General features: G+C 46.9%; 1 protein-coding gene across 2 annotated transcripts in view; it reads left to right on the forward strand.

Annotated features, from left to right (window-relative positions):
- The first annotated feature begins 747 nt into the window (after positions 1-747).
- Positions 748-21989, forward strand: part of LOC103457178 (kinesin-like protein KIF26A) — a 45570-nt gene continuing 24328 nt past the window's right edge. The window contains exons 1-4 of one of the 2 annotated variants that reach the window (XM_081602722.1): positions 748-927; positions 8837-9250; positions 11382-11506; positions 20785-20980. In XM_081602722.1, coding sequence (XP_081458848.1) covers positions 871-927; positions 8837-9250; positions 11382-11506; positions 20785-20980 — 792 coding nt within the window. In that variant the 5' untranslated portion in view covers positions 748-870. Of the gene's footprint in view, positions 928-8836; positions 9251-11381; positions 11507-17360; positions 18710-20784; positions 20981-21989 lie in introns of those variants that run through there. The other variant, XM_081602723.1, reaches the window with a different exon arrangement.

Raw genomic sequence — 21989 nt, forward strand, 5'->3', positions numbered from 1 at the left:
AGGATTTTAACTGAAATGTGTTCACAGTTCTGGACCGGAGCGCCGGGACGCGGGCCGGACTACAGGAGGCACACGGTGAGTATTTAACCCTTTATTAGCATGAAATAAAACCTTCATCAGGTTAAAACAGGCCTGTCAATTAAAACAGTCCAACGCTATGTAATGAATCTGGTAGATTTCAGTAAAATGTAATATTTCTATGCTGATGTTGGTATGAAATCGATTAATATTAATTTAGATTGAAGAACTAATCGACATATTAATCTGGTCACTAAATGATCAAAATATTTTTCAGATGCTGGAATTTCTGCAGAACTAAATCAAAAGTTATATTTTTCAGTAAGATTTACCAACATTCATTTGGCTGCATGAATTAAATGTTATTTATTAGCAGCAGGTTTAACAACAATGTCTTCCAGTTCTCTTTATTCTCTTGTTACTTTTACAGACTTGGTGTGAAAAACATAAAAATAAAGACATCAGCAGATTAAGACGCACGATAAGTTTCACAGTATTATTAATAGTAAATATAAAGTGCTAATATCTTTAATTTGAGTTGGAAAGCTGTGGTTTTCTGTGGCGTCTCAGGTTAGGTGACTGTGGTCCCGTTACTACTGGGTCTCCACTCTTCAGGTTGAAAGAATAAAATCCTCGTCTCTCTGGCAACAGGTGGTGGAGGGGCAGAATCCTCTGCCTCTGGGCTCCACATGTCGCAGGAAACGCCTGCGTTCGTCTGGAGGCGGGGAGGACGAGGCCCGGAGGAGCTGCGCCCGGCGGCCCAACCCCGAAGGCTCGCTGTCAGCCGGAGAGTTGAGCAGCTACGGCAAGCCGGAGGAGGAGAAGCAGAGACTGTGTCAGCGCTGCCACATCATGGCGTCGCAGCTGAACAGACAGGCTGCCGCTCTGACTGACGCCGCGTCAATGAAGGTCAGAAACACGACAGGAAGTCGGTCTGAGTTTCCTATAGAAACAAGAAGCAGCAGCTCAGCAGGTTTTTTAACTTTATAGACTTTAAACTCAGACATGTTTCCACCACCAGAACGATGGCTGCTCTCAGCCCAGAACAGAGTTCCTCCTCTGGGTCGGGTTGAGGGGAACCGGTTTGTCTAACTCAGGGGTGTCCAAAGTCGGTCCTCGAGGGCCGGCATCCTGCATGTTTTAGTTCTCTCCCTGGTGGTAGTAACAACCTTTTCAGCATGTCTATGTTCCTCTGAGGGCCTCTAATGAGCCATCATTTGATGCAGGTGCGTTAAACCAGGGAGAGAACTAAAACATGCAGGATGCCGGCCCTCGAGGACCGACTTTGGGCACCTCTGGTCTAACAGATCGGTTGGTTTTACATGTTGAAGTGTGAAGGTGAACCACAGCAGCTGAAAATAAAACAAATGCTGAAATTTTGTTCCCAATGAAACCGAGTCTATCAGGTGGGAAAACAAAGTCCTTTGGGGGTTTGTTCATGTATGAAGACGATCGGTAGATGATTGGTGAACCATCTGCAAACATCTGATGAGATTGGTAAAGTCATCGTCTATGGTGAAGGAGAGATGCTCTGAAAGTCTCAACTCTCAAGGTACCAGTCAATCTATGATCCTACCTTCATCTATAGTGACGAGCTTCATGTAGGGACTGACAGAACCAGATCACGGATACAGGAAATTAGTTTTCTCATTAGGGGGTCTGGGCCCTCTCTGTTAGGAGGAGAAGCTCAGTCAGAGTAGAGCTGTTGATCTTTCACATGGAGACGATCCAGTTGACCTGGGCGTCTGGTTAAGATGAACGTCAGTCTGGTGAGATATTCCAGCCTCGTCCCAGTGGGAGGAAACCCAGGAGACGCTGGAGGGACGATGCTTCTCTGCTGGCCTTCCTGTAACAGAAACATTTAGACAAACATCTCAACAGCAGGCAAATGTTGGCAAGAAGAACATGTGAAGAAAAGAACGACTAGATTTATCTCTGATTTGACGTCAGTCATGACTGAACCCCAACTCCTGGTCTTTATCTCTTCATTTTTAGCTAAAATGTCTGACAACCAGATCAATATGGCCATAAAATATCAACTAACATACCGAACACACAGTTAATGAAGTCTCACTGTGTTTCTCTGGTATTTGGCCCAAACGTTGCTGCTGATGATTGAAATGTCCGACCTCTGTTGTGTCGTAGGGAATCTAAAGGTTTGGATGTTCTGGTTCGTAGTTTCTGCTGTGTTTTCCTCAGACTGTCGTTTCTGCTGGGTTTTGGTTCGGTGTTTGACGCTGAGCCGCTCTGTCAGGTCACTGAGAGGAAGCGTGAACATCAGAGCCGCTCTTGTCGAGGCTTCGCTCCGATCTCTCGCTTTCTGGCTCCTCCACTGAGCCGACCTCTCTCTCTCTGCTTCATCCGATGTTCTCTCGCCCTCCGAGCTGCTCGCTGTGCTGCACACATTTAGCTTCATTTACTGGATTTTTTCAGGATATTCCATCATCCTGGTTTGGATTCAGCTTGAAGTTTAAATGTCAACTGACTCATTAAAACTGGATTCCTGACAGGAAATACCATCCAGTCTCACTGCTGAACTTCCTGTTGAAACACAGGAAGGTGAAGCTGCAGGAGCCGAGTAGAAACAGCTTTAACTGGAGTTTCCTAAATTATTTTCTGTAAAGCCGCCTGGCAGCTGCATCTAAATGCATCTCACCATGTGGTGCAGTTCCTCTCTGCTCCACTAGATGGAGCTTTAACCAAAATGAAGCTCAACTATCAAGACTTGTCAGATTTTAAACTTTATGACATTAAGGATTATTTCATTGGTGGACTCCCCTTCGCTCCATGGCCGTCCGACTGAAGGTGGCACCTATAACTGATTATTCATCTCCTCTACCAATCCATCGTCAGAACCTCCTAGAGAACCAAAACCTGGTTCTATACTATCTAGTCCACTGGATGTTTTGGGTCAGATTAAGCCCAAACTAAACCATGCTGATATTTTATAACCCATATAATCAGAAGTCCATGGTTGGTCAGGATGTCGGTGAAGTTTGAGTGATGAGTCTGATTCAGTTCCTGCTGGACTTCTAGGTTCCTCGGAGGGATCTTGGTCATATTGAACATCTCAGAACGTCAACAAGACTACAGATCAGATCTACTTCTTCAGGATCTGAATGAAACCCATGAAAATCCTCCCTAAAGATTATCCAGTTGGTCTCCAAAAGCTGGAAGACTCTTCCTGGTCATTCCTCTCAGAGTTCCTCCAAATCGTCCCCCGATCCACCGGAGCGTCTCTGTCCTCCATATAGAGACGCATCAACCACTCAGCATCCAGACTCTTCAGACTCTCAGAGGTTTTATCTTCTGTCAGAAATGTTCTCATGTTCTCCACGCTGAGGCGCTGACTGATTTTATCATCTGGAAGAGAAAAAGAAAAACCCTGAAGTGACCTTTGACCTAGGAGTGACCGCTTCAGCTTAGTTGCAGTAAAGTCCTAAAGAACAGCGTCATCAGCTGAAAGGGAACTTTCTGACCCGAATGAGGAATCATCAGGTTGGTTATCGTTCTGGTTGTCTGTTTTTTTACAGTGTAGTTTAAATGTTTTGCTCCAGAACATTTGAAGCGTCTCAGACGGACGGACAGACGGATGGACCGTCCTCTCTGCTCCCTCCTTCCTGGTGTCAGTCTTCATCTCTCTGCTGCTGATGATGATGATGATGAATCCACTCATGCGTCGCGGTCTAATTAAAGTAAAACTGTAATTAGCTGCAGCTGAAGGTCTGGGTCTCCCTGTTTCTGCTGACTCGATTCACTTTCACCAGCAGAGCAGCTTCCTCCCTCTGCAGCGTTTGGTCACATTGTTTTAAAGATGTTAGACCACAGACAGGACCGTGCAAAAGTTTTAAACCAGGTTGTTTGGTGTCTTGGTGCTTTTTTCACTCCTTTCCGCAAAACAACATAGAAGCAACAACCAGCCACTGCTAATGCGCCTCATTTACTTTCTCCCAGCTTCATGACACATAAACGCCTCGTTAAATCTCTGATAATCTGTAACTACTCTGATCTGATCATCCATCTTTCCTCTGCCAGAGCCAATCACCTCCAGCCCGACCGCCGGGTCTCTGCGCTCTGCGATAACGAGCTTCAGAGTCCGTCATGCTGGTTCTGATCCGGTTCTGATGGTGTCAGAACTGGACCAAATCCATCTGAGTGTCTCTGTTCTCTCGGTTCTTGTTGCCCCATCAGGTCTGAGCAGAACCGCTCCTGGTTCTGTGGGAACATTAATCATTTGGACGTTTTATTTAAAAATGACCTCTGGAAACTTCAGCTTTGATATTTTAGGGTCACAGAACGACTACAGGAGCCTGCAGAGGACAGAATAAGTAGATTCTCCCCCAAAGGAATAAAAACGGAGTTTTTCCCTCCAGAGGATCAGGATTCATTTCTGCCTCCTTGACCTTCACCTCCGTTTCTCCTGGGTCTCCTTCCCTCAGTTTGTTTCCCTTAAAGCAAACAGGAATCAAACCTGAGGCGCTGCTTCTTCCTCTTAATCCTCCCAGCCTGTTTAAATCAGCGATGTGGGGGCCGGTGGCGATGGGGCCCCGGGGACGGATTACCTCAGACTGCAAGAAACGATCCATAACTTCAGCTTCATAACATCTAAACACCTGTTTATGTTGGTTTATAACGGAGCAAAATGGAATAAATGAGTGCAGTTAAAGTATTTATGAACCAATAATGAAGAGCTGATCATAATGACTGGCAAACACGGTAGTGGCAGTGTGATGATGTGGGCTCTTCTTTACCTACCAGAAACCTTCAGAGTCCAGCTGATCTGCCCATCAGCTGAAGTTTGGACCAAACTGGGTCAACAGAACAAAGAAGCAAATAAACAAAAGAATAGATGGTTAAAAAGAAATCAATGTGCTGCAATGGCCTAGTCAAAGTCCACACCTTAACTTTTTCCTATTTATATCAGATGCAAAAACAAAACATCTTGTCTGTCTAGTATAAATCTGAGTACATTTGAAAAAAAATCAGCTTTTAGGGACAGAAAAGAAAAAACATCTGAAAATAAATGATACATTTTATAAAAGTCACTTCCTGTTTCATTCTTTTCGTTTATTTTTCTCCAGGTTTATTGATTTCTGTCTTACTGCTGCGATCCGACTCGTTTTCCTCCTTTCAAGCTGATGCAGGATTTCCTGTTTGGTGAAAACATCGAATCTGAATCTGAGTTTTCATTTCAGTAAAATCTGATTTGGTTGCTGGAAGCGTTTGGATGAAAGGCGCCGCCATGTTGCCGCTCCGCCGGTGATTAATGACATAATTAGAGCTGAGGGAGCGAAAGCAGCACCTTCACACACTCGTTAGCCTCGTTAGCATGTCTCTCAGGATTAATGTGCCGACAGACGGAGGCAGAATCAGCAGAATAAAAATTATTTCTTCTCTTTGATGTTGGGTTTTTCTGCTATTCAGAGAAGATTTTCTATCTAAACTGAATTATTAAAAATAATATTTTTCACAATGGAAATGAGATTTAAGGATCTGGGAGTTAATTTATCTGATTCTCAGTAAACTAACCTTTATGAGGAGAGAACATTTTACATCACAGGACAGAAAACGCTGCTTATGTTCATTCCTTAAGTGAAAATGGATCTGAGCTGTGAGAGAAATGGACCCGACCAGAACCGTTCACCAAACTCCATGGATCCACAAGCTGCAGTGGTTCAGCTGCAGAACAACAGAAATCAGTGAATCTGTTTGGGAACTGATGTAGATTCTGAAAGGTGATCTGTTTGATCATAAACTGATCAGTTTATAAATGATCAGTTATCAATTATAAACGGATCAACTACAGAATCAGGTTTTTACTCTCAGGGTGAAGATTTACACTTTATCCAGAAATCAAATTAATCTTTAAAATGTTTTTGTTTCTGCGGAGCATCGACTCAGATTTCTCTTCCTCATCAGAACCGGTTCTGTTCAGATGTAATGAGGTGTGTGTGTGTGCGTGTGTGTGTGTGCGTGCGTGCGTGCGTGCGTGTGTGTGTGTGCGTGCGTGCGTGCGTGTGTGTGTGTGTGTGTGTGTGTGTGTGTGTGTGTGTGTGTGTGTGTGTGTGTGTTGGGTTCAGCCTTCTGGAGGCTTCAGATTCCTTTTTGTTTTTTTATTGTTTTGTCATTTTTGTTTCTGCTGCTCCAGTCGGCCGGTCCAGAACCGGGCCGACTGGAGCAGAACCATCCCAGGACAAACCTCTGACCTCTGAACACATTGATCTAGAGACACAGAGGTCAAAGTGAAACTAAGCATGAAATGAAGGTATTTCATGCTTAGTTTACTATTTAGTCAGTTAAACAAAATCTTTTGTTTTTGGTGATTTTAGTTTTTAAATAAATTTTTTGGCCTGTTTGAAGGTTTCAGCTGCTAATTTTGTCCCACCTGATAAAAAGTTTTGGCACCCCTGCTCTGGTCTCAGTCCATGAAATCTGAGTCAACCTGCAGCCTCAGATGGCCTAGTCAAAGGTTTTCTAATGCGTTGACCCAGAAACTGTCTGAGCAGAACCGACTGGACTTCCTGAGATTTATTTCTCACTCGACTCGACGGCGGCGGGTTAAGATCTGCAACCCTGTGGAGGCGGGACAGGAAGTGATGTCACAGTGTCTGCAGGGTCACAGCTGGTCACTGACCCCCTCGATCCCCCCGCTCCGCCGTCCTGCGGTGAATAGTCAGATTTAAGGCTTTGGGTCGGAGGTTCTGCTCAGAGCTGCTGAAGCTTCAGGACCAAACAGACGAAGGAATCAGAGCCAGAGGTAAAACTGGAAACGATTTTAACTTTATTTCTGTTTAGTTCATCAAACTGCAGGTTTTCACTCTGCACCGGAGAGGCTTTTATTTTGAAGAGTTCTGGCTCAACAGTAGAGTTCATAAAATGCATTTTATTTTGAAATTTTAAAAAATGTTCTGTAAAAGTATCTGAACAATGTTGAGTTTGGGTCTGATGAATACAAGTATAAATATAGACAATATAAATATTGATTAACTCAAACTATGATCTAAATAATTGATTAGGATAGTGAACATTAATGCACATTACTATAATATATTGGAATCGAATCATTAGTTCAGTTTCATCATTTTTTCTAAAGAATGTATTTTTTTCCCTCAATAGTCAAAAATTAATGAAATTATAAAAATGTTTTATTTTATAATTTAATTTACTTATTTTTTGATGAGTAAATTAAAGGAAAGAATAATATTTCTGCAGCGTTTTTCAGGAACTTTTCCTGCTGATGTCATGTAGCTGTGAGCTTCAGAGATAAAACCGGCCGAGCAGAACAACGTGGCCCGGCCCACCGTGACCCGGTGCGGCCCGGCCCACCGTGACCTGGTGCGGCCCGGCCCGGCCCGGCGTGACCCGGTGCGGCCCGGCCCACCGGCCCGGTGCGGCCCGGCCCACCGTGACCTGGTGCGGCCCGGCCCACCGTGACCTGGTGCGGCCCGGCCCGGCCCGGCGTGACCCGGTGCAGCCCGGCCCACCGTGACCTGGTGCGGCCCGGCCCGGCCCGGCCCGGCCCGGCGTGACCCGGTGCGGCCCGGCCCACCGGCCCGGTGCGGCCCGGCCCACCGTGACCCGGTGCGGCGGCACTTTGACTTCAGCATCAAACATCTGATGACATCTGAGTGAATCTTCTGTCTGTTTTCAGTTCATTCAGTTCAGGGATTCTGACAGAAAACGCTTTAAACGTTTTCTAACTTTAACTTCAGAAATCATTTCTCATCTTTAAAATCCTGAAGTTTCTCCAGATCGTTTCTCATCTCCGCCTCGATGTGAAGCTGGATCAGCAGACAGAGGCAGGTTGACGTTGTTTTCATCCCGTCTCTGAATTTATTCCTCGGGTTTATTGAGGTCTTTAATGTTTGGGTGAAGGAGGAGCAGCAGCTGAAGCTGTTGAATCAAACTCTCTCCTGGTGTTTTGTTAAGGCAGCAGCTCGGCGTCTGCAGATCAGAGGTGAACTGAGCTGCCAGTTGGACCAAAAGTCTTCAGAAGCTGGAGAATGAAAGCCAGTGGATGTGCAGGTCACCGTCTGCTGCCTCCGTCTGCTGCTGCCTCTGAAGTTATTTCACCCTGACGCTGGTTGTGACCTCAGCTGACGAGAGTCGACCGGAGGTCAAACCCGGCGCACACTCCCGGCTGTAAATCTGCTGCTCCTCTTCAGACGTCGACGGTTTTACGTCCTGCTGCGGCGGCGGCTGCAGCAGAGCTGCTGCGTCTTTGTGCAGAAAACATAAAACTGGATAAAAACTGGAGCAGCTGCTGCAGAAAGAGAGCAGACGTTCAACCGGTCAGAGGAAAACTGGAAACGACTGTGTAGAAATATTTACACCCCACAGATTTATCACTTTACTTTCTTCTCACACTAAAATAATGAAAAACATCAAGGAAAAAGTTCCCAGGTCAGCCGTTTTCATTCTGCACTGTAAAAACAAAATTTCCCCAAGTATTTCTGGTCCAGTTGTCTCAGCAGGTTGTTTCTTCATATTGATAAATAGTTCCAGTTCCTCTCTCAGATTGTTTCTGTCGTAAATAAAATCTGCCAGTTGAAGTTTTTCATCCAGATAAATGAATTATTGACTTTTAAACAAGAGACTTTGTGTTCTTGCAGTGAGATCAGGGCAGACTTTTGTTCATCAGGATGAAACCTGAAGAAAACACAACCTGATTCTCAGATGCTGAATGTTGATGCTGTGATTATAAACTCAGTTGCTGCTTCTTGTTCATTTTTCTGACATATTAACTTCCAGATGTCTGATTTCCTTCAGGCCTCCAGCTGAAGAATCTAAATGTTTGAAATCTTCCGTCTCCCCTCAGGACCCCGCCTACGCCTCCTTCGTCTTGGACAAGCTGCGCCGCCTGCAGTGGCCTCACCGCGGCCGCCATGCTTCCTGCGACGCCCGCTGCAGCGTCTGCGGCGCCGCCTACCAGCAGCTGAGGCGTCTGGCTCTGCGTCGGGTTCTGGGCGTCAGCGGGGAGATGACGCCGCGCCCCGCCGCCTCCGGCGCCCCGCCGGGCCCCTGGGAGGCCGAGGAGCTGCCGGTGAAGCAGCAGAGGTGGATGCAGGAGGAGCAGCAGGGGGGCGGAGCTGCGTGGGGCGGCGTGCACAGCACCTACCTGGGAGGGGGCGGAGCCAAAGGGCTCGCCACGGTCACTCCGCTGAACGCTCATAACTACCTGGAGGGAATCTGGAGGGTCTCCTGCAGCAGAGCTGAACCTCAGCCGGAAACGGTGAGAGGATTTTATTACACAGTAATTACACTTTATAGACTCCCTATAACGATCAGTGATTGGCTGTTACTGATTCAGATCAGATATGAGGTCATCGATCAGATGTTCTGTTTTGTTTCCTCTTAGTTTTTGACCTGATTCAGAAAATGTTCCTGTAAAAACCAACAGATTCTGTTTCTTTAACTAAACCTTAAAGATGCATTAAAGATCATTTTCTGTTACTGCATGGAGTTTCAGTGTTGCCATGCTCAGTCTGACCACCTGAGGTCAGTGTTTCCTAAATGGTGCACCTTTAAGTAGCTTAGCATGAGTTTGCTTCTCCTGACTGAATAATCTCGTTCTGCTGCGGAAAAACATTTTTTATTATCATTTCCTCCATGTTCCTCTTTGTATTTTGAAGCTGGAGTTTGTAAAAGCCTCATTATCTCCTCCAGATCCAAAGGAACGGATCCGTCTGAAGCAGCAGACACTGAGTGGCTCTGCAGGCCTGAATGCCGCCGAGTGGCTGTCCGCTGTGAGATAAGAGACGTCCTTTAAGAGCAGATCCTCCGACTGTCATTTTGCTTTTAAAGACAGAAACTGAAAGAGGAGACATGAGGCTCCGTCTGTCACTCATTCATGTTTTTGCATTTTCCACGGAGCTGCTGCTTATCTGAGCGTCTCAGCAGCTGCTTCCTGGATGAGCTGCAGGTCTGGAGGCCGGGAGTGAAAACGAACCGCAGAGAGGAGGAGGCAGGAGGAGGGAGGAGGCAGGAGGAGGGAGGAGGAGGCAGGATGAGGCAGGAGGAGAAGTAGGAGCAGGAGGAGGCAGGAGGAAGAAGGAGGTGCTGAGCTGATTATCCAGCCGCCACTCTGAGCCATTTCACCCTGAAACACAGAGAACCGGTTCTGATGGCCCGACCGGAGCAGACAGAGATGTTTGAGATGAACTGTGGTTCTGGTTCTGGTTTTGGCAGCGGGTCGGCCCGCCGCCAGCTCTCTCTGTAATCCTGTTAGCCGCCCGAGCGCATCGCCTGCTGGCTGCTTCCTGCTGCCGTAACAATCCACCAGAACCGAAGGCCCAGAAACATGAAAACGTTTATTTACCAGAACCGCCTCAGGAGAGAAACCGAAACAAGCAGGGAGGAAATAAAACCCAGAAATGGATCAGAGGGAGGAAAACAGAAACCAGTTCAGTTCATCAAACGTTTCTGTCCCAGTAAAACCAGCAGATCAGATCGAACCGTTTACTCATCCTGACCAGCAGGGGGTGACAGTGGAGAGGAAAGACTCTCCTTTAACAGGAAGAAACCTCCAGCAGAACCAGAACCTGGCAGAAGAACCGAACCAGGAGAACTTTCATGGTTTAACAGCAGGAGGTAACGGTTCGGTGATGGCAGCATCATGTCAGCTGATTCCCTCCTCCAGGAAGTAACTACAGCCAATCAGAATGCCAGACCAGGTGGAGCTTCTACGGAGAGAAAAAACTGACAAAACTAAAAGTTAACAGTTGGTATAAGAACAAACTGGAGAGCAGCAGAAAGTGGAATAAGTTCAGAGGTAATGAAGCTCTGAGGCTCAGGCAGGTTGGTCTGCAGCTGTTAGCTTCTGAGGTTCCACCACATCATTTTAATTAGCTTGAGGTCTGGACTTTGACTAGACCATTAGAACAACTTCAGTCTGTCATTTTGCAGCTGCTCTGTTCAGATGAATAATTTATTAGACAGAAGAGATCCTGATGGAATCAATGACCACAAGCTGCTGACCAGTCATCATACCACCACCACCGTGCTTCACAGCTGGTATTCAGATGCCGGTCTTCTTCCAGACAGCCACAATCATTCTGCATTTTCCTACTTGGAGGCGACCTTTGACCCTTCCCAGGTTGTTGGGCAGCAGCAGTTGCTTCTTTAAGGTTGTTGTTGATGTTTTTTTGTTGTGTTGTGTTCTTACAGATACATTTTGACCAACAACCAACAGCTCGGATGGAAACAAATAATTAGTAATCAAACAAAACCAGATAATGACTCAAGTTGATTGGTTAATGAGCGTTTCCTGTTGCTGATGCGTTTCCTGTTCCTGTTCCTCCAGAGACTTCGTCTTTCCCAGAATGTTCTGAACATCAGGAATGTTTCCTCTTCTCTATTGTCAGGGTTTGATGTCACGCCAGGGCCGTGTTGCCATGACAACCCAGGATGTCCCAGTGAAACCAGCGGCTCACAGCATCGCCACCCAAACCAGCCCGGCTCCGTCTGGTGCGGCCGCCTTCTTCCTCAGGTCAGTGAACGCACCGCTCGGAGCCAGGAGGCATTTAGAACACATCAGGATCTTTTAGGGGATTTTCAGTTTCATGTTTTGGGTTTGACAGGAACCATAAATGTTTTTCTGCTCTGAAAACTTTTCCTGTCTGTAAAAACTGGAATTTTTTGTGGGTTTGTGAATCATCCAGAGTTTCCTTCAGGGAAGAGAATCTGTCCTGATTCAGATTCAGCCGAGACGACTCGGTTCAGAAGTCAAAGCGGCGCTCGCCTCTGTGAGCAGAATCTAATTGGCAGATTTACTATTTTTATCCTGAGAGGTTGGAGCTGTCAGGGTCGGGCCGCGGGGTTCAGGGGTTCTGCTCCATCTGGCTGATGATGGGCTCACTGCTGCTGCATACCTGATGCAGGTTGGTGTGTGTGTGTGTGTGTGTTGTCATGTTGTCACAGCCTGACAAACAAGTGGACCTTTTCTGCTCAACACAGTGAACGGGTCACATTAGGCGTCCGGTTGGTGCCGTGAAGATGTGGCTGACGTCTCACTGCAGCAGGAGAACCGTGGAGAGAGGCAGGTTTTTAAAGCTGCAGGTTTTTAAAGCTGCAGGTTTTTAAAGCTGCAGGTTTTAAAAGCTGCAGGTTTTTAACGCTGCAGGTTTTTAAAGCTGCAGGTTTTTAAAGCTGCAGGTTTTAAAAGCTGCAGGTTTTTAAAGCTGCAGGTTTTTAAAGCTGCAGGTTTTTAAAGCTGCAGGTTTTAAAAGCTGCAGGTTTTTAACGCTGCAGGTGTTAAAGCTGCAGGTCTGGGATTACTTGGACAAACAGGATCTGAACTCATTTGTTAGAGATTTTTTGGTATTATCATTTTGTTGTTACTTTAGTTCATATTAATGTTAGAGCAGTTTAAAATGTTCTCTTCTTTAGTGTGTGTATTAACTGACCTGGGGGTCACAGTTGCCTGTTCATCTTCAGGTGAAACAGTTTGACCAAGATTTGAACCGGGCTCAGGCCGGGCTCAGGCCGTAAATCAGATTGCTAGTTGTTTAGGTAAATTGTTTTACGACCTTTGCTGTTTTTTGTCTGCTATCTATCTTGCCTATCCTCCCTCTTTGAAGTTTGAAAATAAAAGGCAAGCTCTACCCAAAAGATCTAGAGAACGCTCTGTGAACAGCTCGGAGGAGCTGACAGAGTTTTTTCTCCTTCTGCAGAAGCTTTGTCATAAAATTCATATACGTTGTCTGTGGTTCTTTTATGTAGGTTCTAGGAAAATACCTATCATCATTTATGTTCTGTTGGATGCAGAGAGAAGAGAGGAAGGAACAAGAACGGTTCTGGTTCTGGTTCAGATGCAGGACAGGATGAGGAACCGAAGCAACGATTAGAACCTGAAGCTGCTGATGATAAATATTTCCATATTTATACTTTAGTCTCTACCAGCTTAACGGCTTTAGCTTGACCGAGGTCAAAAGGTCGAGGTTTTCCTCGTGCGTCTTGCTTGCGTCCAGATTCAGGTTGATGGAGACGACAAGTTTATCAAGAGTTGTTGATTTTTTTTTTTTGCTGAAATCCTTTTGTGGCTCCATGGTTGTTGGTGCTACTAATTAAATGCGACTGCAGTCAGACTTCTGTGTAAACGGTTTCTGACCCCAAAGTGAAACGTATGCACAGTAGAAGAACGCTGCCGTTGCCCAGCAACGCTCGGTTTGCGGCAGTAAAGATGGCCGCCCTCTCTGGATGGATTGTAAAGTTGCAGAGGGCGACAGCAGGTCAGCAGATGAAGGGAGCTAATAGCTAAGCTAACAGCTAAGCTAACAGCTAACAGCAGCGGTGTTTAGTGGAGCACTGACTGCAGCTTCTGGCCCGGTTCTGTTCTGGTTCTGTTGGGATGTGGAGTCGGACCAGCAGTGGCTGGGTCTGGATGTGATGCGTTCACTGACTCAGGCTGATTTCATCACTTCATTATTATCGTTTTCAGGCGTTATTTATATCTGCAGCTTCTGTAAGAAAAAGTTTGGTGAAAGTTTTTATTGCAAATGTTTTAAAATCTGATTATTTATGGAGCAAAACAAAAACGTCGACTTCTCCAGATACGAACTAATTCAGGATTAAAATGGCAGAAATGTTTTGATGACGCTGCGATTTTATAAAACAAAGAAAGTTTTTAATGGATTTAATGTTTGCAAAATAAAACATAAAACCCTCGTTGTATTTATGTCTTGGAGTTTAAGTTATTTGTTTTTATCTGTTTTGCTGAGATATTAACTCGGGTCTCCAGTCGAGTTCCTGCTGAATGAAACCTGCTGGTTTGTTGCTGCAGTGAAAAATCAAATATTTCTCTGTTATGTAAACTAGATGAGCTTCAGGATTTGTTTGGGCTGTTAGCTGACTCTTTACTTGAGTCTCAGAGTTTGCATTAACCAGCAGATTTCCCAGCATGCATCTGTCAGAGTATAGTTGAGGTTGAAGGAGTCGCTGTGCTTTCATCTGAGGATCTGTGAAGGCTGGATTAGCCTGCAGCTCCCTGCAGAGCGACAGAGGAGAGGAAACACTTCAGACTGATTCACTTCTCAGCGGGAAGCGGCAGAGAGCATCTCTGACCAGATACACACAACTGGATCTCAGATAAAAGGGGATTTTTCTTTCTCTGCTGCCTTTTAGCAGAGCTTCAAGAAGCAAAACGTCTGGAATAAACAGGACAACTCTTCTCTACTGCTGCACAATGCTAACTAAAAGTTAGTTGCACTAACGCTAAAGCGGTACACCAACATGGTTTTTGGCAGGAGCTAATGCTAAAACACTAAAATATCAAAATAAATCCAATAAAAAAGGTGGGTGGTGGAAGGTGAGCTGAGTTTTTAAAGTGCTGAATGAAACCAGAACCTGACCTGAGCTGCCGTTTGTTTGCCTCCTGGTTTCCTGAGCTGCTGCGTTTCTCTCCAGACTGTCTTCTGTCTGGTCAGAGAGAAACGACGTTTTGTTTCTGAGATGTTAGGATGTGAATCAGCAGCTCCAGCTGACGGTAAACCAACACTTCATCTGAGGAGAGTCTGGAGCCTCTGGTGGGTTCTGTTCTCGACCCGGTCAGGTGGTTTTGACCCGGTCAGGTGGTTTGATGTCGTCTCTGTTGGAGCTGAATATTTTACTTTCTGTATAAAACATAAACCTTTGGTGTTTTGCTGAAACACAGACGCATTTCTGCAGAAATCTTCCATAAATCTTGATGTTTCATTTTCCTGACTCTGACAGCTGAGGAGCTGAAACGTTCGCCTGAAATCTGATCTTTATGCGTTTTATGAATCTTTCCTGGCATAATGATGCCGACAGATTGTAAAAATAGAAAATCCTATGAATAAATTCAGGTATCAGAAAATGTTTTTCAGCATTGAAATGTAGATTCTGACCTCCATTGGCGGCTGCGTGATGCGGGGAAGCGTTTGTTTTCCAGCCATCAGCTGGTCGGTCGCTGCGGTTCTGACTCGGATCCGGTAATCGCTCCTGAAGCCGCCGACTGATCAACTGTCGGTTCTGAACCGGATCAGAACAGAGTCCTGGTTCGGTTGACTGTGCCTTCATGTTTTCATCATCCTGGAGTAAAATCCTCAGGAGGAAACGCGGCGGCCATCTTTTATTCTCTCTGTTCAAAGACTCTGAGTCCTCTGGAGTGTGAACGGACCGCAGAGCCTCGGGTCAGAGGACGGCGTCTCTGTTGGCGCTGATGTTTCACCACTGGAGCCACGACGAACACAGACCAGTAGAACCAGCAGAACCAGCAAATCCACAGCTGAACTGGAGGTCAGGGGTCAAATGAGAGCTGAGGTTTGTCCTGCAGGAGAGGACACGTTTGAGTTTGGACATCCGTCCGTCCGTCCAGTTTCTCTGAGCAGTTTCATGAGTCTCAGCTCTGATGTTTTCCGATGTTTTCCGGTTTTCCGATGTTTTCCGGTGTTTTCTGATGTCGGTTTTCACGTCTTTCTCTTCTCGTCTCACATCAAATCAAACAGCAGCTTCATGGTTCTGATCCTTCCAGCTGTTTCTGGAAGGATCAGAACTTTTGTCTTGCTGCCACCCAGAGATCCGATACTGGAGCAGAAACATGTCTTTTTCTGGACCTAAAAGAACCAAAATAACCTCGGATCTCCACTGAGGAGCGTCGGGTTTCCCAAAGTGGTTTCCTGGCGTTTGGCCCAAACGTTTCAATCGACCTCCAGAGCTGCTGCTGTCTGACCTGCAGGTTCCTGCAGAACCACAGGCTGGCGGTCCGATTGCAGAGAACCAGTCAGAGCTGCTTCTGGGTTTCATCGAATACTTCAAAGAGTTAAAACTTCAGTAAAACCTTTATTTTCTGCTTCTGAGGATCAAACTGCTGGAAACTGCCGAACGCTGAGCGGACCGGGTGATGGAGGAGAGGAGCGGTGCGACCCACTGCTGAGACTCTCCTCCATGGCCGACCCGGTTCCGACTGAAAGCCTGAAGACGGTTTGGATCCTAACCCGTCAGAATATCGGACCCGCTCAGCTCCGTCTGGCTCAGGGTTTATTTCTGAAACCTTTTGGCTTCATGAACTGGATGAATTTATTCCTCTTCCTGTCAGGAACTGCAGCTGGGTTCTGGAGGTTCTGGTGGTACCAGCTGTAATAACTGATCCGGTTGGATCAGAACCTCGGTCCAGTTGCCTCGGCTCAGTCTGAATCCCTTCTGACCCATTAAACAGAATTTCTCTCTGACACATTTTTCCCGCTCTGATGCTCAGATTCTCTGCGGGGAATCGGACTCCGACCATCAGAACCGCCTGCAGCAGGACGCGGTCCGGGTCAGAACCAGCAACACTAAATGTTTCAGAAAACATTTAAATGAATGTCTGAGTATTTCTGAGTCGTCGCCTCAGGCGGATCCGGGTTTCATTCTGAGTCCTGGTCCAGTTTGGATCCACGGATCAGAACCTCCAGACACTCTGAGGCTGTTTCCCTTTTATCTGGATGAGCCTCTTCCAGCCTCCATCGACCCGGAGCTCAGATCCATCAGCTGCATGGAAACAGAACCGGTTCTGATCCCACTGAAATAGTCAGTGATGTTGGAGAACCGAAGGAATAAATTACAGTTCAGAAACCAGAACTTTACGATTTAAAGAACAAATGAATGTAATGAAGACATTTCAACATTTCAACGGAGCATCAGAGGAAAATAATCACTACAAAATAAAGTTTATCTGGGAGTTTTCCTTTTGTCTTTTTGTAATATAACTTTATTCGGCCAAAATTAATGATTTAATCTGAGTTTCTTACTATGACTTTTTTCTCATATGATTCAGGACAATAGTTGTAATTTAAAAAACCAATTCTTGGACTAAAAGGTATTTTAAGAAGACATTTTTAAATTCTGATGAATTAACTTTTTGTTGCCTGTTTCTGTTTCCAACCTGAACATCCTGACAGTCGGTTCTGATCCGACTTCCTGCTCAGAGTTTCCTGTCAGGCAGCAGCAGCAGCAGCTCCTCATTACGGCCTGCAGGTCCTTCACACCTGAGATTCACAGGATCAGGTTTTGTTTTCATCTGAATCTTTGTTTTGATGAGCAGAGAAATAATTAACACATTAATACAGACGGTGTTAAAGAGGCCTGTAGTCGGACTGATCCATCTGCTGGGCCGGAACTATGGTCCAACACACACACACACACACACACACACACACACACACACACACACACACACACACACACACACACACACGCTCACACACACACACACAGAGTGTGTTTGAAATCCAGCACTGGGGGTGTCAGTCGTCTCATGAAGTATTCATACAGTGTGTGTGAGGATGGGGTTTTCTCAGGAGGGCGGGGCTGCAAAGAGAGAGGAGGTGAGAGGAGGAGGAGGAGGAGGAAGGCTGCAGCTTCTCCTGTGTTTCCCGGCAACAACAGCAGCCAGAATCAGGAATCCTCCGGCTTTATTTCCACCTCTTGTTCCAGTCCTTCATCCTCCTTTGCTGCTGCCGCGTCCTTTCATCCCTCTCTCTCCTGGAGTTACAGGAGGAAGAGGAGGAGGAGGAGGAAGGTGGGAGGGGTTGAGCGGAGCAGCATTGCGATACAGACTGCAGGAACAGACTGAGGAGCTACAGGAGAGGAGAGGAGAGACAGCAGGAGGAGGAAACGGAGAGAAAAACCAGGGAGTGAGGAGAGGATGGAGGCGAGGAGAAACCGAGGGATGAGCAGAGAAAGAAAGAGGTGAAGAGATCAGAGAGGAGTTGGATGGAGAGGATGGTCGACTAGAGGAGCGGATGAAGACGAAGGGTTTACAGGTGGAGGAGGACGGAGGGGAAACGTCGCAGCTGCTCCCTAAAAGTTCCCTTTGATCCGCCCGGCGGCAGACCGGGATGAGACAGGAGGACAAGAGGACAGACAGGAGGACAGACAGACAGGAGGACCGGGGAACCGCTCCCTGTCCCTGAACAGAAACGGCTCAGATGAAGTTAGAATCTTCCTGGACTAGTTTCTGTCATTACCTGCTGAATTTCCTGAACACGTTGGAAACATTCCCGCATTTTCAGCATGAACTGGATGAAATGATGAACTGATGGGAGGAACCAGTTTGACTGGGATGAGGAAAAACACAAATCAAAGGACTTTGATGGGATCTGATGGTTTTTTCCAAAGAGAAACTTTCTGAAGACTCTGATTGATGAATTTTGTGAATCCAGTTTCATGTCTGGGAGGAGAAGACGGATCGACGCTGCGTCCGGCTGCAGGAGTTCAGCTGGACGTTTTCCTGTCTCTGAAGGGACGGACGTCTCCAGGCCTCCAGCTGGACAGAAACTTTCCACCAAACCCTGATGGAGCTCCAGGTTTGACATGTTCGCGGAGAAACTGACGGATTCTCTGGAGCAGAAAGTTCTGATGCTCAGCAAACGTTTCAATCAATGAAGGAATCTGGATGTGTGCATGAATCCGACTGGAAAACGATGAAACGTTCCTGGGAATAATGAAACATGGGTTTGGACCGTTTACCTCTGGATGCAGGTTTATGGAGCATGAAGACTTGTCTGGATTTTCTCTCGGTCCAGTTTGACCAGTAAACGGAGCTCAGTGGGTTCGACTTTTCCTCTGGTTTGGATTTTCTTCTCTCACTCAGAGTGAATCTGCATTTCCATGATGGTGCATCAGGATGAAAACCAGTTTGGACGTTCGAGGCAAAAAGCTGTGAGGAGATAATGGACCGGAGTCGACCGGACCTGTGAGTAGAGATCGGTTTTAAAGCGGCTGCAGAGGAAACGTTTGTGTTTTCTGATCTGAACTCCGGAGCGTTTTCTCGTTTCTGGATGATATCAGTGATGATTCTAGGAGTTCAGGATCCAGGAGTTTCCTCCTGAACCCGTTCAGAACCTCAGAGAGACGGTGGAGGTGATCCTGGACCGTCTGGACATGATGGCTCAGCTGTTTGGTCCAGTCAAAGTCCAAGTAGAGTTTAACAGACTCCCTGTTTCTGTTTGTGATGGTAGGACAGGAAAGGTTTTCCTCTCATGGTGATGTTTCTGCCTCCCTCATCACAGGTTCTGTTGGGTTTCATTCCAGCCTTTTCTTTGGTTCTGCTGCTGCTGTAACCCGACCTGCAGCTCTTCTTCGTTGGTTCTGGTGTCTGGTCGTCCTGTAGAACCCGTGGTCCAGCGGTCAGTGAAATGGTTCTGGAAATGAATCCAGCGTGAAGCTCCTCAGCAGAGGGAATGTAAGGCTGCGTTCACACTGAACTGGGCCTGAAGTGACCCAGTTCTGATGTGCTTGACCCAAATCCAATCTGAACACCACGGGTCGGATTCTGGTCGGATTCTTTCGGATGCGACCCAGGCCACTTCAGTATCCGATTGAAAAGTAACCAAACGTCCAGGTCATTCATCCTGAAGGTCACCGAGAAAAACAACAACCGTGACGAATTAAATGAGGGTTAATTTGTTAATATGCCGGTTCTGGTCGGACAACAACTTCCAATGAGTAAGCTATGCTAACCGTTAGCATCATGTTTACTTCAGGAAGCACTGAGAACGCTGACGCTATTGCGCCCCCTACTGAGCAAGCGGGACAGTCTGGTTGCATTTATCTGGAAACGTCCAGCAAAAAAATCTGACCTGTCACTTCGGGCTGCAGTGTGAACGCAGGTTCAGATGATTCTGGTTCAGAAGAGGTTTGGATCCCATGTCCTCGTTCTAGCACACTTTTTCCTTCCACTCAACTTTCCATTAATATGCTTGGACAAAGCACGGACCGATCAGTCGGCTTCTTGACTTTCATAACGTCACATTTCTGTCTTGTTGGTTTTATGATTTAATCTCATTTAGTCCTCAGGATGTCGGGTCGTGATCTGTGAGTCTTTCTGTTCAGAACCGGTAATCTGGAGCAGGAAAGGTTCTGCTGGTTCTGTTGGGTCGTTAATATTCACACTGCTGATCCAGATCCACTCCGTTCAGCCGAGTCTGAAGCTGCTTCTCTCTTTCTTTAACTTTTCCTGCTGCTGATTTTCTTTTCTTCTGGTTTTTGTTCGGTGAAAAATCTGCAGAAAACTTTTGTGGCTTTTCCTCAACAGAATCCGATTATTCCTGGACGAATTCTGTGTCTTGTTAACATTTGGCGGCAGATCCCAGCGCCGAAGCATGAATGTCACCAACCGACACACACACACACACACACACACACCCACACACACACCCGGCTCTCTGGCCTGTGTGTGTGAGGAACACACACGGAGAAAATCCCTGCAGGCCGTCCTTCATGGCGCAACGATTACATGCTCTGTTTTCTGATTGGACTGGATGGAGGGATGAAGAGGAGGAGTGCAGCGACGCTCTTCCTCCTCCTCCTCCTCCTCTTCCTCGGCCCGGTAATCCAACTCTGCTCGTTTCCCTCTGGACCTGCAGCGTTAAGTTTATCTGTCGCTAAAAACAGAATCGGATGGAAAACGAGCGACGTTCTGAAATCAGAGGAACTTCGTCAAAAACGTTTTTATCGGCTCAAATGTTCTACGGTTTGGTACCGACCCAAACGTCTGGATGTGGGAGAGGAGACAGAAGAACTGAAGAGATGAAACTGATGAAGAGTAGATCAGAGAGACGGTTTTACTGAAGTTCTGGGGTCAGTCTGAGGTTCTGGTTCTGGTGTTTAAAAGTTCTGATTGTTCCTGGTTGGTTCTGATGGGTCGGGTCAGAACCATCCGGACTCTAATGTTCATATCTTTGTTTATATCTATAAATGTTTGATCTTTCTGATCCGGTTCTGAACCAGAACCGGTCTCGGTTCTGTCTCGGTTCTGTCTCCCTGCAGGGCGGCTCAGAAGCTCAGTTTGTCCCGCAGGAGGAAGTCCCAGCCGGGTCCGGCGGCGCCGCCCGAGGCCCCGGCGCCGGGCCCGCCGCTGTTCACCGGAGGCTTCGGCGGGGCCCTGCAGCTGTCGCCGCCCGCCGTCCCGCCATGCCTCCTGCGGGCCGGGTCAAAGGTCAAGGACACGCCCGGCATGGGGAAGGTAGGAGGCCGTCTGGGTTCTGATGAGGGAATCAAACCCACAACCTCAGTTTGTTCTAAATGGAAACATTTCTGATAAAATCCAGTCAAATCCTCAGTTTGGGTTTTTCTACAGATTCAACTGAGCAGCAGAACCGCTGCTCTTCCTCCTCCTCTTTCTTCTTCCTCCTCCTCTTCATCGTTTATTGGAGCCTCATAAACTGAAGCCGTTTGTTTACAGCAGTCGTTCCTCAGAGGCTCATAAACGTTGATCGACTCGACGCTCCGCTTCTCCTTCATTCATCTTTTCCTCCTTCCTCCGTTTCCTTCTCGTTTTCCTAATTCCCTGGTAAAACTTGTTAAATCTTTTTTTTTGATCTCCTGAAGGTTTAATGATGAACCTTTTTGACCGGCAGCTTGTCGTGACCTTTGACCTTCCTCTCCTCTTCTCTCTCGTTAAGCTCCTCTTCATCACTCGATCCTTAACGAGTTCATTAATTGCGACACGCTGCGTTCGCCGTCCTCCACGTTGCCTCGGTTCCCCTCACCTGTGGTTGCCGTGGTAACGGCAGCATCCTCTGGATCAGGGCCGTTTCTGGTTCCTCCAGCAGCTGCTTTGCGTTCTGAACGTGTTTGACATGAAAACCGGGGCAGCAGCTGCTTCCTGTCTGCAGCGGCGCCGGCCGGTGATCCGCTCCGTCCGGTCGCCGCGGCGACTCTTATGATTCTGATCGGTTTTGGTCTGAATTTGACCCGCTGACTGCTGACTCAGCAGCTCCGTGACGGCCGATAAAACTCCAGCAGAGTCCCGACCCGGCGGCCGGGTTGATGTCTGGTGCAGCTCAGTCACGTTTCAGTCGATGGGATTAGTTTGCTCTGCGGCTCCAGTTGGTAAAAACAGATTTAATCCCAGAAAACGAAGCTGCAGGCCGACAGGTGGATCACCATGGTGACCCGCCTGGAGACAACCAAGAAATGCTTCAGATTAATTTTGCACCAATAAATGCTTAGTGGGTTTAGCAATGTTAGTA

Source organism: Poecilia reticulata, chromosome 21, assembly GCF_904066995.2.
Source record: "Poecilia reticulata chromosome 21, P_reticulata-male-v2, whole genome shotgun sequence".
NCBI lineage: Eukaryota > Metazoa > Chordata > Actinopteri > Cyprinodontiformes > Poeciliidae > Poecilia > Poecilia reticulata.